The 14,671-nt window shown below is 45.3% G+C and overlaps 1 protein-coding gene and 1 non-coding gene across 2 annotated transcripts in view; one reads left to right on the forward strand and one right to left on the reverse strand.

Annotated features, from left to right (window-relative positions):
• The window catches only part of SelT (selenoprotein T), a 60,843-nt gene that overhangs the window by 19,152 nt on the left and 27,020 nt on the right, over positions 1-14,671 (forward strand). Inside the window, exon 2 of the mRNA XM_080273527.1 lies at positions 12,456-12,585. Within this exon, the coding sequence (XP_080129653.1) occupies positions 12,565-12,585 (21 nt within the window). The 5' untranslated portion in view covers positions 12,456-12,564. The remainder of the gene's footprint in view (positions 1-12,455; positions 12,586-14,671) is intronic.
• Positions 2,442-2,560, reverse strand: LOC145401556 (5S ribosomal RNA). Its single transcript, XR_013897644.1, has one exon. It is a non-coding gene; the product is annotated as a 5S ribosomal RNA (ribosomal RNA).

Raw genomic sequence — 14,671 nt, forward strand, 5'->3', positions numbered from 1 at the left:
AACGGTGGCCACAGGGTATATAACGTCTAACTAGAACTTGAAGAAATAATTAATTAAATAACAAAACTCCTTTTATTGCACGATGAAAATAAAAACGTCTTCATTTTATCTAGAATAAAATAATGAACTACTGGCTGATACTACACTTGGCAATGTTCATCGGTCTATTTTTAAACATTCGCAACGGCGACAAGGTAAGACTTAATAATCGATCACAATGTACTTTTTTGTTCATTTAAGTGAGATTTACTTATTTTATAGTTTACTGGGTTTTGAAGTGAATATATTTTCTCCTCGCCAAAAGGCAACTTGCATGTAAAATTTGCTTGCCAACGGGAAAAAATACTCGCATTTGTGAGCTGTGGCTCATCAAAGAAGAGCCCTGGATGACCAAGGGATCACTGTACAGGTACTTTAAAATCTGTGCATGAAGTCCCACCTCAGGGTGGACCATTGGATGTAATGGACCATACTGTACTGTATATCTTATTGGATCAGGTGACCCCCGGATTAGTCCATTACAGCAACGGGTCTACTGTAGTTCCATCAAAAAACTAGTATCGCCTTTCTAAACTTTTTCCAGTTCCCTCTCAGTCGTAACTTCTTCAGCCGACTCTCCAGTAATGCAATTTCTATAGATAACATTTTAAACAATTTCAGTTTTCATTCACCCTTAAAGCCTTCAAATCCTTCTGAATCATCAGAAATTTCTGTACTAACAGTTTCCATTTTAAGTTGTTTTCCCAGCACCTGGGTTTGTTTACTTTTTATGGATACCCTATTGGCACTTTGGTATCACTTCGAACTCTTTATTTGATCATTGATGGTTCATTTTCTGACTCCGATTTTTTACATACAAGCCTCAGATTGTAATGCCACAAGAGAAAAAACATGAGAAAGTCATGTAAGTTAAGGCTTTAGTACGTAAGCTATACATTTGCAAGTGTTTATCCTAATCCATTCTAGGCTTAAGGTATAGAAACATGCTTGTACCTAGTAGTTAATACATGTTCTTTTTATTATTATTTCTGTAGCTGTAAGATCATAAATCTCATTTATGCTGTGCTAGTCCTTAAGAATATTTGTACATGTTGTAGGTGAAGCTTTGCTGGAGGCATACATGGGGAATTTGAGTGGCGTATCGTCTGTACTCATTTTCTATTAAATCAGATCTCATGCAATCATAGTAAAGTCATAATGTTGTCGACTAACATGCTTATAGAAGAAATAATATTGTATAGAGGGGGAAAGTCGTTAAAAATTTTAGTTAGCTAGTACCCGAGGACATGACGTAATAGTTGGGTAATGTATTCCTCCGCCGAGAGGAAGCTAGCGACTGCTGTTGATTCAGCTTACGACTCTTTGTGTGGGATAATTAGAATAACTAAATTTTCCCTGTCAGATTGCGAGTAAAGAAAATTAATATCTGCATCCATTCAGAATCAGAAGTTTAGAATTGTGACCCTCATATGGGGTAAAGCAAAAGTACTCTACACGTCATCCAAGTCGTTTAGTTTCCCGCGTAGAAGAGTAGCAGAGGGGGTGTTAGCCAGCTTCTGGCTCACTGTCAGTTTTGTCTCCGTGCCACGTACAGGTGAGTTTCATTACTCTGTTTTCTTCCCTTCCCCCTTGTTCATACTGGCGTTGTGAAAGTTCAGTGATATTATGTGTGCCGTTGTGACCTAAGTTGTAGTGAGACTGTAGTGATGCTGTGAATACGCCACCTCAAAAACTCCCTCTAACCGCCATATTGTAACCGCCCTAGCAAAGTTCGTTAGGATTTACATTGTGCACTCACCATTTACACAAAACACAGTGATTAGTTCTTTTGATTATGTAATTGTTTAGTGAATTTGTCTTGTGAAAGGAGAATAGTCGTGATTTTTCTTTTGGTATATAGTGTATTGATGGAGTCGGGTGTAACGTTTCTTCTGGGCACGGCCTAGAACTCTCCCTCGCCAGGTGAGCTCGGAGAGCACCCCTAAGTCCCCAAGGCAAACTCCCTCGCCTGATGTGCTCGGAGAAAGCCCTATATGCCCACGAGTGTACTGAATGTGGCGAACTGTTTGGTAGGAAGCGTAATCTCACTCAGCACCTGATAATTCATTCAGGAGTGAAGGATTCCAAGTGTAATGTAGGTGGTAAAATGTTTGGTCAGAAGTACCGTCTTTCAAAAGGGTTACCAACTCGTCCAAGATGTTAAGTTTCACTGATGTTGGGGAGGAGTGAGATCTAAAGAGTAATAACATTTGTTGGCTAACTGAGGTATATGTGCCTGTATAAAATTCGTTGTGGAGAAAATTCTGTGTACTGTGAATAAATAAAATGTTCTTTCATTGCCAGACGCCATGTATCCCAAATGGGGTGGCCAGGGGCTTAGAGTTAACTGTTTTACAGGGAGGGGCACTAATCCTCCACCAACCCCACTTGACACGTAGGGATGCCAACAGCATCTGGTGTTCCCAGGCGGTCACCGATCCAGGTACTAACCAGACCCAACGTTGCTTAACTTCGCTGATCGGACAGGAAGCGGTGTACTCAACGTGGTATGGCCGTTGGCATAAAATGTTAAATGATTGAAAAGTCTAGAGTTCTATCAAAAAGTAAAGTTACATTTCTTAGAGAAAAATCAATTTGTCATTTATTAGTAAATTGAATAGTATAATGTAATGTGATTTAAAGAAAGGAGAGATATTAGTAAATTCAGCATTTTGAAAAGTTTATTGAGTTTCATTGTCATTCCTCTCTTATATCTCTCAAATCCTGTATAACTTCTTCTCATAACCCACGTGCCTTGGTGGGAATTGTTTTCGACCCCTGTGCTGAATTGGTTTTGGGAGTATAAAGTTCTGTTATTGCATTGTCACGCAACCCAAAGTTGTTATTGTTACGCTACCTAAAAATTCTCATTGTTACACTACTCACGATGAAGCTACCAAATTTCTTTCCTCTTAGTAATTATTCAGAACGGCCAATTTTCCTTGTGTGTGATATTTGATAGAGAGAATTAAATTAATTTTGAATAATCTCGGATCCCAACCGATTCCACAGTTAGTCCAACATTATCAGGATAAGGGTCGAACGAACCCTAGGGATACAATTGTGGTGCTCGTTGTAAGTCAGCCTCAAACAACAACATCCAATAAAAGGGATCGGGCATCACAAGATGAAGAGGGAGAATAGGGATATCATACGTGAGCAGTATGTGAAGAGTGATGAAGGAAGGGTAATGGTGAACAGTGGGGATATGAAAGACGCATGGAGAGAGCATTACAGCCGGTTGTTGAGTGAGGAGTTTGACTGGGACAAGGAAGGTTTGGAGCTAGCAGATCCAGTGTTTGGCCCTTGGCCTTTGATTGATGCTGCTACTGTGAGTGGGACAAAGGCAGGATGCAGGTGGGGAAGGCAGCAGGTTTATCTGGGTTGACTGCTGAAATGTCGAAAGCCTCAGGAGATATAGGAGTGAGGTTAGTCACTGACCTGATAAGTACGATTATATTTGAGTGTATTGTCTCAGATGATTGGCTGAAGAGTGTAATTGAGGCGTCTAGCGGCAGAGTGACATGCGCCAAAAATGGCCGATGGTGAGTTATTCCTGCCAATATGTAGGTGGAGCCTTCTAGATCCTTCCTGTATAAAGCTACATACAAAAAGGACCCTTATGGCTGGCTGGCAGATGGGCAAGCTTGGCGTGTTTTAGGCCTTGAAAACCCATAGAGGAAGTTGCTCCCACATGGCAGAAGGACATATGGGCCACGAGCGGCTAGCCATTGGGAGGCCGCGTCTCAGTACTAGCCCCCAGCCTCAGCCAGTCCCCCACCAGTGTCCCCCTAAACCTTGCATGTGGTTGATGGGCTGCACTGTCCTCTGCCCATTTTGAGTGCTCTGAGTGCTTTTAATTAAAAATTTACAATATAAAAATTAATCAAAAATCAAGAAATTGCATTATTAATATAAAACTTTCAAAGTTTATTAATTTTTATGTTTATTTTTATATGGCTCGCATAATTATAACCCATGTTAATATTTTGTGTATGACCCCCAATGGGGGTGTGTGCATTTGTGTTTGGTTTTGGTTTTTGTTTGTTATTTTTTCTAAACAATGGATTCATTAAATTGCATTTTTTGAGAGCATTACATTGATATAAAACAATATTAGTTTTTTCTTTACACCTTTTATGTTCACATTCTTTGAATTTAAGCTTTAGTTACTTGAAAGTAACCCCCTAGTGCATACGTCACTCTGCTGCTAGATGCCTCAATTGTAAATGTGTACAAGGGGGAGGGTGATGCCCTGGAAAGAGAGAATAATAGAGGCATAAAGTTTTTAGATCAGATGATGAAGATAATGGAGGGAGTTTTAGATGGTATGATTAGAGAAAGTGTGAATAATGATGAGATGCAGTTTGGGTTTAAGCCTGGCAAAGGTACCACTGATGCCATATTCGTTGTTCAACAACTTCAAAAAAAATATATATTGGAAGGAAAAGGGAACTGTAATGCTAGGTGAAATAGGCTCAACTTCTCGGTACTAGAACACCTAACGTGTAGCGGGGTCCTCTTTCGAGACCGGGGCTTAGTGCAATAAAGAGAGGCAGGACACAAAAACTTCAGGCAATAACCTTTACATTTATATTACCACAGTCAGACACAGGACAAAAGGCAGCAGATATTACAACACAATATGTAGCAAAGAAATAAATTCTTAACTAGGATATTCGTATCTCGCAGGATACTGGCTTATCTGATACTGATGCCAACACAAGTAAGTCTAGTGTATTAAGTGTACAGTGAATATGGGCGCGCGTGTGGCGCGAGGAGTGAGTCTCACAGAGAGGGGGGGAGGGGGGGCGAGGGGAGTGACTTGCAGCGGGTCAGAACAGAGTTATGGTAATACTGGGGATGAGTGAATATTAATAATTTGAATTAAATATTTTCCAATAGCAAAGGGGCTTTGGCAATTGATTCTATTTCTTGTTCGCGCTCACACTAAATATTGGGAAGGGGAAGTGGCATAGAGAATTTACGGGTAACATGAGTGGGGGAATATTACTAACACTTTCTCTTATTATTTCCTTAGGGCCTACGGTAGTAGGAGGGTCTTATTACAGAGGGATTTTCAGGAGGCACAGTCTTACTAGTTTTGTACGAAGGGCGTCACTTGCAAGTCTGATTCATCAGATCTTGGTTTATACACTCGTCCTTTACTCCTTCACTGTGATCTTACTTGCCCTGATATTCACTATATTAAGTCACTGTATTTTGTTACGCTAGGTTCGGCAAAGTCACACTTAACCTAAATCACTTTCACTTATTAGTGGGGCATCACCACACTTATCATGAGTCACTCATCGTGGGGGGCGGGGGAGAAACACGCCAGCGTCAATTCTGCCGGGGTAGGGGCACCGCCAAGGGGAGGCGTGCCGAGAGGGCACGGGACAACTCGTAGGGGCGTCCTCTTGCGTCTGGGGCTACAGGTGGGGAAGGGGCCCACAGTCTCAGGGCTGGGCTTAGGGGTGTGGCCCTCAGGACTGGGGCCGAACAGCTCCAGAAACCTCTGGTGTAAGTCTCGGCCGGAGGTGGGAGTCTTACACCGTCTTGGGGGCATAGGGAGATCACGCCCGGGCATCCTGGGGAGGGTCTGGAGAGGCTGAGGACTGCGGTCCCCAGAGTCTAGGGGCGCCGACAGGGAAGGACTCCGTCAGGTGAGTCTGCTCCAGAGCCAGGCGTAGGGAGCGGAGGCCAGGGGAGACTGTGAGGCCTGGCTGGGATGCTCTGGTACGGGAGGTCCGGGCTCTTGTCTCCTGCCGGGGCGATGACTCACTCAATACCTCCTTTTGTCCGTGGGGCCTGGCAATTGGCCGTGGCTGCCCAGGGGCACGACTAGTAGGTGCCAGGGCCCAGCAATTGGCCGTGGCCTGAGTGTGGGAGTCAGCGCACCTCTGTACACCTTCGGAGCGGTAGTAGGCCGTCTGACGAAAGCAGGAGCGGCAGTAGGCCGTCTCCTGCTTCAGGAGGGAGGAGCGGCAATTGGCCGTCTCAGGGGCAGCACCTTCGGAGCGGCAGTGGGCCATCTGGCGAAGGCGGGAGCGGCAGTGGGCCATCTGGCGAAGACGGGAGCGGCAGTAGGCCGTCTCGGGCAACATCTTCGGAGCGGCAATTGGCTGTCTGACGAAGGCGGGAGTGGCAGTAGGCCGTCTCCTTCTGCCGGAGGGAGGAGCAGCAGTAGGCCATCTCGAGGGCACCACCTTCGGAGCGACAATTGGCTGTCTGACGAAGGCGGGAGCGGCAGTAGGCCATCTCCTTCGGCCGGAGAGGGGAGCGGCAGTAGGCCGTCTCCAGGGCAGCACCTTCGGAGCGGCAGTAGGCCGTCTGGCGAAGGTGGGAGCGGCAGTAGGCCGTCTCCAGGGCAGCACCTTCGGAGCGGCAGTAGGCCGTCTGGCGAAGGTGGGAGCGGCAGTAGGCCGTCTCCAGGGCAGCACCTTCGGAGCGGCAGTAGGCCGTCTGGCGAAGGTGGGAGCGGCAGTAGGCCGTCTCCTTCTGCAGGAGGGAGGAGCGGCAGTAGGCCATCTCTTTAGGGGCACCTTCGGAGCGGCAATTGGCCGTCTGGCGAGGGCGGGAGCGGCAGTAGGCCGTCTCCTGAGGGGCGCTGTCTGGAGTTATGAGAGCAACTCCACCCCTAGCTGATTCAGCAATCCCACTCCCTGAAGGTAGTGTCTTTCTCCTACGATGGTGATGGCGCGACGGCTGGGTGACATAGGGGCACACGGCCCGGGCTGACATATGTCGTTGTTGCTGTGTATCCCTTCGACTGGTGGCGGCTACTCCGTGGGGTCAGGGTAGGGGTGTCGGTATGTTCCCGGGCACACTGGGCTGTATACCACTCGCCTCGTTGTCGGGGGCACTATGGTATTCCTCCCCCACTTCCATCTCGGGGGCACTACGTTGTAAGCCACGCATTTTAGGAACTGTACTTTCTGTTGATTTGGGGACGGCCATAGATAGTCCTTAGAGAGGTGGTGAAGTGAGCAATGAGAAAGCTTGGGATCAAGGAGTGGCCGGTTAGGGTTGTTATGACCATGTAAGGTTGTTATGAGCAGGTAAGGGTGAATGGAAATTTGAGTGAAGAGTTTTCTGTGAATGTTAGTGTGCACCAGGGGTCAGTTTTAAGTCCCTTGTTGTTTATTTTGGTACTTGAAACCCTATCACATGACTGGACTCCTTTGGAGATGTGTATGCAAATGATTTGGTGTTGCTTGCAGAGAATGAAAGGAGGCAGAAGAAAGATGTAGGAAATGGAGAGATGGTATGGGGCACAAGGGCTTAAGAGTAAATGCAGATAAAATAAAGGTGATGTATCTAGGGTTGGTGACGGAACTGTCAAAGAAGAGGGAGAGTGGCCATGTGCAATTTGACACAAGGGCATGGGAAGTAATTCCATCTTGTGCAGTGTCTGATAAGTTGGTGCATAAGAGATGTAGTAGTATTAGAGGTAGACTGTAAGATAATGCTGATTTCATATGTGAGGGATGTTGGGGAGAGCAGGTGGAGATTGTCAGGCATGAAAAGATTGAACTTGCTGGTGAAGTCTCTTAACCCCTATCCGCTGGCTGACGTGTATGCACAACAGGATTCAGGGCGTGGAGGGCCGCTGGTTGACGATATACTGCACTCACCTTCCCGCCACTGTTTGAGTGCGGGACCATTTTCTGTGATACCTACGGGATAGGAAGGACCCCCAGGTACCCCGCAGTTGCTCGGTTCAGTTTGTGCTCGGCAGTGGTAGCGAGAGGAGCCATGTCATCTTCCTTGACATCATCCGATTCCGTCCCACCGCATGAAGGGCCAATTTTCTCATAAACCCCCGCGAAAATTCAGCCTTAGTGCCACGTAAAGGGCTTAGTGATAGTGCCGTAGGACGTGCCCTTGACGATACTGTCTCCTCTCATGCACTCAGCTAGAGTACGTCCTCTGAGGAAAAAAAAGCTACAATGTGGAGAGCGAGCTCTCTCGCCCTCCAACCCCTACTCGCCCTCCAACGTCAGAGAGGGCTCTCTGACTTCTCCAGGAGGAAGGGACAGCCTACGAGAGTGATGATTTCGGCGATGAGGAGGCGCATGATTACCCAGGACATCAGGAAAGTGACACGGACCTGGCAGTCATCTGTGGAAAAAAATGCCGCTGAGCCGTTTCCCCCACACTCTCGCCGCCTGCTTGCCGACGTATCTTCATCCAGCGCTCTCCCATACCTCAGCCTACCACTTCAAGGATGGAATCTCCACAATCAGGCCCTTTGGGAGTGGTATGAGTACTGAGCAGGTGTGTGGGGAAGTGTAAATAGTGTACAGGAGTGCAGAAGTTTGTGTATTTTCATAAATGAGTGAAGTGTGTGATATTATAAGTGAATTGTAGAAAGTGCTAAGATATAAGTCTTTTATAAGTTCTACAGGTGCATATAAGTGATTTATAGTAAGTGCAATACAGGAGTTGATACTGTTTATTGGATATTGGTTAGAAAATTATTGGATATACCTTGAGTTTGCCTACCTGTTACCTGAAAGAAAACCACTTGTGAGGGGCCCACAGTGAACAATACCTGCTTCGCTTTACTGAAATTATTTCACTTAATACTCAGGGGGATTGTGCCAAATATGAGCATCAGTGTATCTATGGTGTGAAGTACAAATAATGTTAGTTGTGTAAAACATTTATATGGTTTTCACTATAACCCTGATTAGTACAAAGCAGTCTGATTTACAGTACAAATAATTACCTCATACTCTACGATCATGCGTGAAAGAGCAACAGCACTTACTTGTCAAAGTGCAATTACCTGTAATCGTGATGTAAAGTGCAGTTCTAAGTGTCTTAGTAAAGGAGAAATATGATTATTTATGGAAGAAGTGAGCACAGAAAAACGATGAGATATTTCCTTTCCCACACACCTACAAGGCATAGTGGCATGGTGGTGTGGGTGGTAAATCCTTGGGTGAGCCACATGAACTGGGAGATGACTCATTTTCACGGCGGTGAGTAAGGAGGAGTAGAAAAAACGAGTGGAATATTCCGCATTCCAAGGACACATGGGCAGTGTTACAATCACCACTGCAGTCAGTGTTGCCAACACTAGCCGGCCCGGGCCAAGGCTGTTGCCAGTGGCGCACGCTTGGAGCCGCATGCCAAAATGTGAAAAACCACTCGTTTTCAACTCATCCATACTCATCGACGGGACCACCTAGAGACCTCGGGGTACCTTCATTGGAAAGAGAAAGAATTATTGAGTCTTATGAACTTTTATTGAATTATAGTTTGTCAGATATAAGGGTTTGAAGTAAGGGTATTTTTTCCAAAATCTCGGAAATCGCCCGTAGGGAGGAGTGTGCAGCTGCCAGGAACCCCTCGGCCGCTAAGGATTAAGCCCCAGTCACACATAAGCAACTCAATGTCCGACCGCCACGCAAGTAACGGTCGTAATGCATTTTTTCATCGATCGTCCCTTGATTCACCGGCAAAGCCCGGACTCTTTCGGGTGCTCGTGAGCCACTGGGACGACACATCGGGCCTCACAATTTTTTAATGCTTGTGTTAAAAAATCATGGCCGCCTTACGACTTGCCAAAAGTCGTGTCACAGTTGCGTCACAGTCGGGAGTGTCATACGTCAGTCGTGAAGCAGTCTTAGCTCAATCGGATGCGTCGTGATGCAGTCGTTGCATGTCGTGATGCTGTCGCCGACAAAAAAAACATTACGACTGCATGTCCCTCATCAACTGACTAGACACAGGAGAGGTCCATGGTGATGCGCTGGGTGTCATGGGTGGTATAGGTGTGATGCCCCTCCCCATGCTGGGTGTCACTGGTGGTTCAGGTGTGATTCCCTGCCCCACACTGGGTGTCATTGGTGGTCCAGTCGTGATGCCCCGTCCCCTTGCTGGGTGTCATTGGTGGTCCAGGTGTGATGCCGTGCCCCATGGGTCGGTCATGGGGGTGTTGTGGGGGGGTCAGGGTGCATTCCCCAAACGCGTCATGCAGTCGTCTTGCATTTGTGGGTGGTTGTGTCACGGTCGTGGCTGACAAAAATTTGTCAAATTTCAAATTTGAAGACTCCTAGCCCCATCGCCTCGCAGTCGCCTCGTGATCTTGTTGCATTCTTGAGGACGTCACAACTGGTCTTGAGGCAGTCATGACGCAGTCATTAGACAGTCGTGAGCAGAGCAGTTTCAGGGACAGTCGGGAGGCGTGGGAGCCAACTAAGACATGACCTTGAGTCGCTCGACGATTGGACCTTGAGTCGCCTGTGTGACCAGGGCTTTAGGTGTGTGAAAGAGTCCTGTTATTTGGGAGACATGTTTATGTGCTAGAGGTGGGATGGAGCAAGCTGTGGCAAGAGTGAGAAGTGGTTAGAAGAAGTTCAGGGAGTTGTTGACTCTACTGACAATGAGGGGGCCCTCCCTCCGTGCTAAGGGATCTTTATATCCAGCATGTGTTAGGAGTGTAGTGCTGTATGGTAGTGAGACTTGGGCAGTAAAGGATTAGGATATTCACAGGCTCAAACATACTGAAATAACAGTTATTAGGTGGATGTGCGGTGGATCCCAGAGTGTGAGGCTTGGGGGGGACTAGATTTACAATGGAAGAGTTGAGGTGTAGGATAGGACTGGAGTGTATTGTTGTTGTAATGGGGATAGGTAGATTGAGATGGTTTGGGCATGTGGAGAGGATGGAGGATGATAATTGGGTGCAGAAAGTGAGAAGTGTTAATGTTAGAGGTAGGGTTGCAAGAGGTGACTGAAGAAGACCTGGGACGAGGTCATTGAGTTTGACCTCAGGGATAAGGGACTGAATAGGGAAGGTGCCAGAGCTCGAGCAACATAGAGAGCCGCCATTAGGTGACCAAGGCCGATGCATGCAAGCATGTTGGAGCCTTCAAAAATGAATGAACAAAAAAGCCTCATTTGTTTTGCATCGTTTATAAAGCTTCCAACATGCTTGCATGTGTTGGTGATAGTCACCTAATGGCGGCTTTCCATGCTGCTCAATCTCTAGCAGCCTCCCTGTTCAGTCCTTTATTATAAAGGTCACTCTCTATGACCTTGTCACAGGTTTTTTTCAGTTTGCCTCTCTCAATCCAACTCCCAGTGTTCTCACTTCTCATTTTCTGCACCCAATTGTCATCCCCCATCCTCTCCACATGCCCAGACCATCCCAATCTACCCTTTCTCATCACAACATTAATGCACTTCAACCCTATTCTTGCTCTCAGCTCTTCCATCGTAAACCTACCCCCCCCAAGGCCTTTCATTCAAGGACGCATTGCACATCCATGTAATCACTGCCACTTCTGTACATTTAAGTCTGCGAATATCCTCTTCCTTTACTGCCGAGGTCTTACTGCCATACAGCATTTCCCTTTTAAAACATGCCATATACAAAGATCCCTTAGCACAGAGGGAAAGCCCCCCAAGTGTTAGGAGGGGCAACAGCTCCCTGAACTTATTCCAACCACTCCTTTCTCTAGCCACAGCTTGCTCCAACCCCAGCTTCAGCATGTAACCTGTCTCCTACGTAACAAAACTTTTTCACACATTCAAGAGACTCGCCAGCAAGATGAATCCTTTCACACCTGAGAATCTCCACATGCTCCCCCCAACACACTTCACAGATGAAATCAGCATTATCTCACAGTGTACCTATAATACCACTGCATCTCTTATGCACCCACTTCTTGCAAACACTGCACAAGATGGAATAACTTGCCTTTGTGGCAAACTGTACACACAGCAAAAAAACTACCGTATCGTTACAGGGGGGTCCGATGTGTTTCATACTGAACAACCTGGCTGTCTCGCTAGGGTTGGTAAGCCTGACAGTGGGTGACTTGCCAAATAGGACGAGGTAGAAATATGCATGGGAGAAGCAATGGATATAGCTTATAATAAATATGCAGCAAACACACGCAGGGATACCAATGGAGGAGGCTGTTATCAAAAACCTTCATTTGTGTGTCATTTTATATCGCGCAGAAGGTGTAACGATAGTTTTTTTGTTGTGTGTACACAAGCACTCCATTTCTTTTTGACAGTACTGCCACCAACCCTAGATGCCATTACCTTTGCTTTATCAGCATTTATTCTCAAGTCCTTGTGCCCCATACCATCTCTTCACTTCTTAAGTCTTTCTTCCACCTCCCTTTCATTCTGGTCAGTCAACACCAAAGCATTGGCATACAATCATCTCCAACAGGCGTCATTACTGAAGTCACATGAGAGGGCTTCAAGCACCATTGTATGCTTTTCTAGGTTAAAAATACAAGAGAAGGTTATGGATGTTGGAGTGTCTTTAGTACCCAGCCCTTATGTATGTAAGGAATTACTGGTACTTTTACTGCATTGGTACTGCATTATAACATACTGTACCTTTAAAGCTTGCTGTCAGTGATGGCTTTTGTATTTTGCAGCTACTCATGAGGGTACAAGAAGGTGTTTGAGCAGTATGCCAGCATCCTGCGTGAGAAGTATCCTGACATCTCCATCTTGGGGGACAACTACCCCCCTCCTGATTGGAAGATGTGGCTTGCGCAGACGCTGGTGAGTCATTATGCATGTGTTGAACATTGCACAGAGGGAAATTGGCTCTGCCTTTATTTTAATTTTATTTTAATAATTTGTATTTGATTTTTGATACACTGTAATTCCGTTGCTGTTTATGTAACCTATGAGTTTGGTTATCACTGTTATGTGGTTGCATTAGGAGGTACTGCATTATCTTTTTGCTATTTTTCCCAAGAAATTAATGTCTTCTTTTTTCCATTGTGCTGTCAAGCCTATTACATGACTATATTTTAGTCTCAGGAGGTGTAGTTCTTAGCTGAATTCCATAATTTTATATACTGTGATGCCAAACTGTTACTGCTCACAGTACCACCACTGGTCTGTCCAGTTCAGTTACATAATTTATGCTGTGTGTGTGTGTGTGTGTATTTACCTAATTGTGATATACAGGAAATGAGCTACGCTCGTGGGGTCCCGTCTCTGTTTCTCAATAAGTCAAATTTAGCTTTAAACTCTTTTAAGTTTTTAGAATGGACGATCTCTTTGTCCAGACTGTTCCACAGGTCTATACATCTACTGTATAGGGAAAACTATATATCTTGATATCCTTCAAGCAGCTTGGTTTCTTGAGTTTCATTCCATGTCCCCTTGTTACTGTCTTATCCCATACAAACAGATCTTCTTTGTCAATTTTATCTTCTCCCACCATAGTCCTGAACACTGCAATCATGTCTCCTCTCTTTCTCCTTTCTTTTAAGGAAGGCAAATTCAGATTTTCCATCCTCTCTCTATATGACAGATCTGCTAGACTGGGGACTATTTTGGTTGCTGTTCTTTGTATTTTCTCAGTCTTGTTTATATCTTTCTTTTTGTGTGGGGACCACACTACTGCTGCATATTCTAACCTGGGGCGAATCATGGCAACTATCAATTTTTTCATCATCTCCTCATCCATATAATGAAAAGCTACTCTTATATTAGTCAGGAGTTTATACGTCTCTCTAACTGCCTTGTTAATGTGTTTTTCAGGTGACAAACTGTCCTGGACCAGCACTCCCAAATCTTTCTCTTCTCTTACTTTTGTGATTGGTTCATTACCCATCAGATAATTCAATGATGGCCTCTTGGTACTTTTACCCATTTCCAATATTTTACATTTCTTTGCATTAAATTTCATTTCCCACATCCGGCTCCAATCGTGTTTCCTATCCAGATCCTCCTACAGCATTTTACAATCCTCCTCAACCTCTAGCTTCCTCATGATCTTTGCATCATCAGCAAACACACTTACTTAACTGTTCACTCCATCTTCCATATTATTTCCATAAAGCAGGAACATTACTGGCACCAACACCGAGCCCTGTGGGACTCCACTTCTCTCCTTCCAGACATCCTATCCTTTATTACTGTCCTCATTTGTCTGTCTGTCAAAAAGTCTCTCATCCATTGCAGGAGGGTCCCCTTCAGTCCTCCTATATGCTCTGGTTTCCACATTAGTCTGTTATGTGGTACCTTGTCGAAGGCCTTCTCCAAATCTAAATACACACAATCCACCCAACCATCTCTTTCCTGTAGCACGTCAATCGCTCTTGAGTAAAAGCTCAACAAGTTGGACACACATGACCTTCCACTTCTAAATCCAAACTGACAATCAGCCAGAATATTCATCTCTTCGAGATATTATCCATCTATCTTTCAGAATTCTTTCGCACAATTTGGAACCATGCTGGTTAGGGACACTGGTCTGTAATTCAGGGGTTCTTCCCTGTTTCCTCCCATATAAATTGGTACCACATTTGCCCTCTTCTATTCTTGAGGCACTTTCCCCTCTTCCAGAGAACACACAATTAAACTGTGAATCCTATCCGCCAGTTGTTTTCTGCATTCCTTCAGTACCCAATTAGAGATTCCATCTGGTCCTGGGGCTTTCCTTACATCTTGAGTTTCCAGTAATTTATACATTTCCTGTACTTCCACTTTTATATCGTTTATCACTACATTTCTAGTCACTCCCTCCCCTTCCACAAACTCACTTTCATTAGTGAAAACTGACTGGAAATGTTTGTTCATTATTTCTGCTTGCATTGCCGCATTTTTATAGACCTCTCCTTCTACTTTCAGT

Source organism: Coenobita brevimanus, chromosome 55, assembly GCF_032717465.1.
Source record: "Coenobita brevimanus isolate Jiangsu-jjx chromosome 55, ASM3271746v2, whole genome shotgun sequence".
In the NCBI taxonomy this organism is placed as follows: domain Eukaryota; kingdom Metazoa; phylum Arthropoda; class Malacostraca; order Decapoda; family Coenobitidae; genus Coenobita; species Coenobita brevimanus.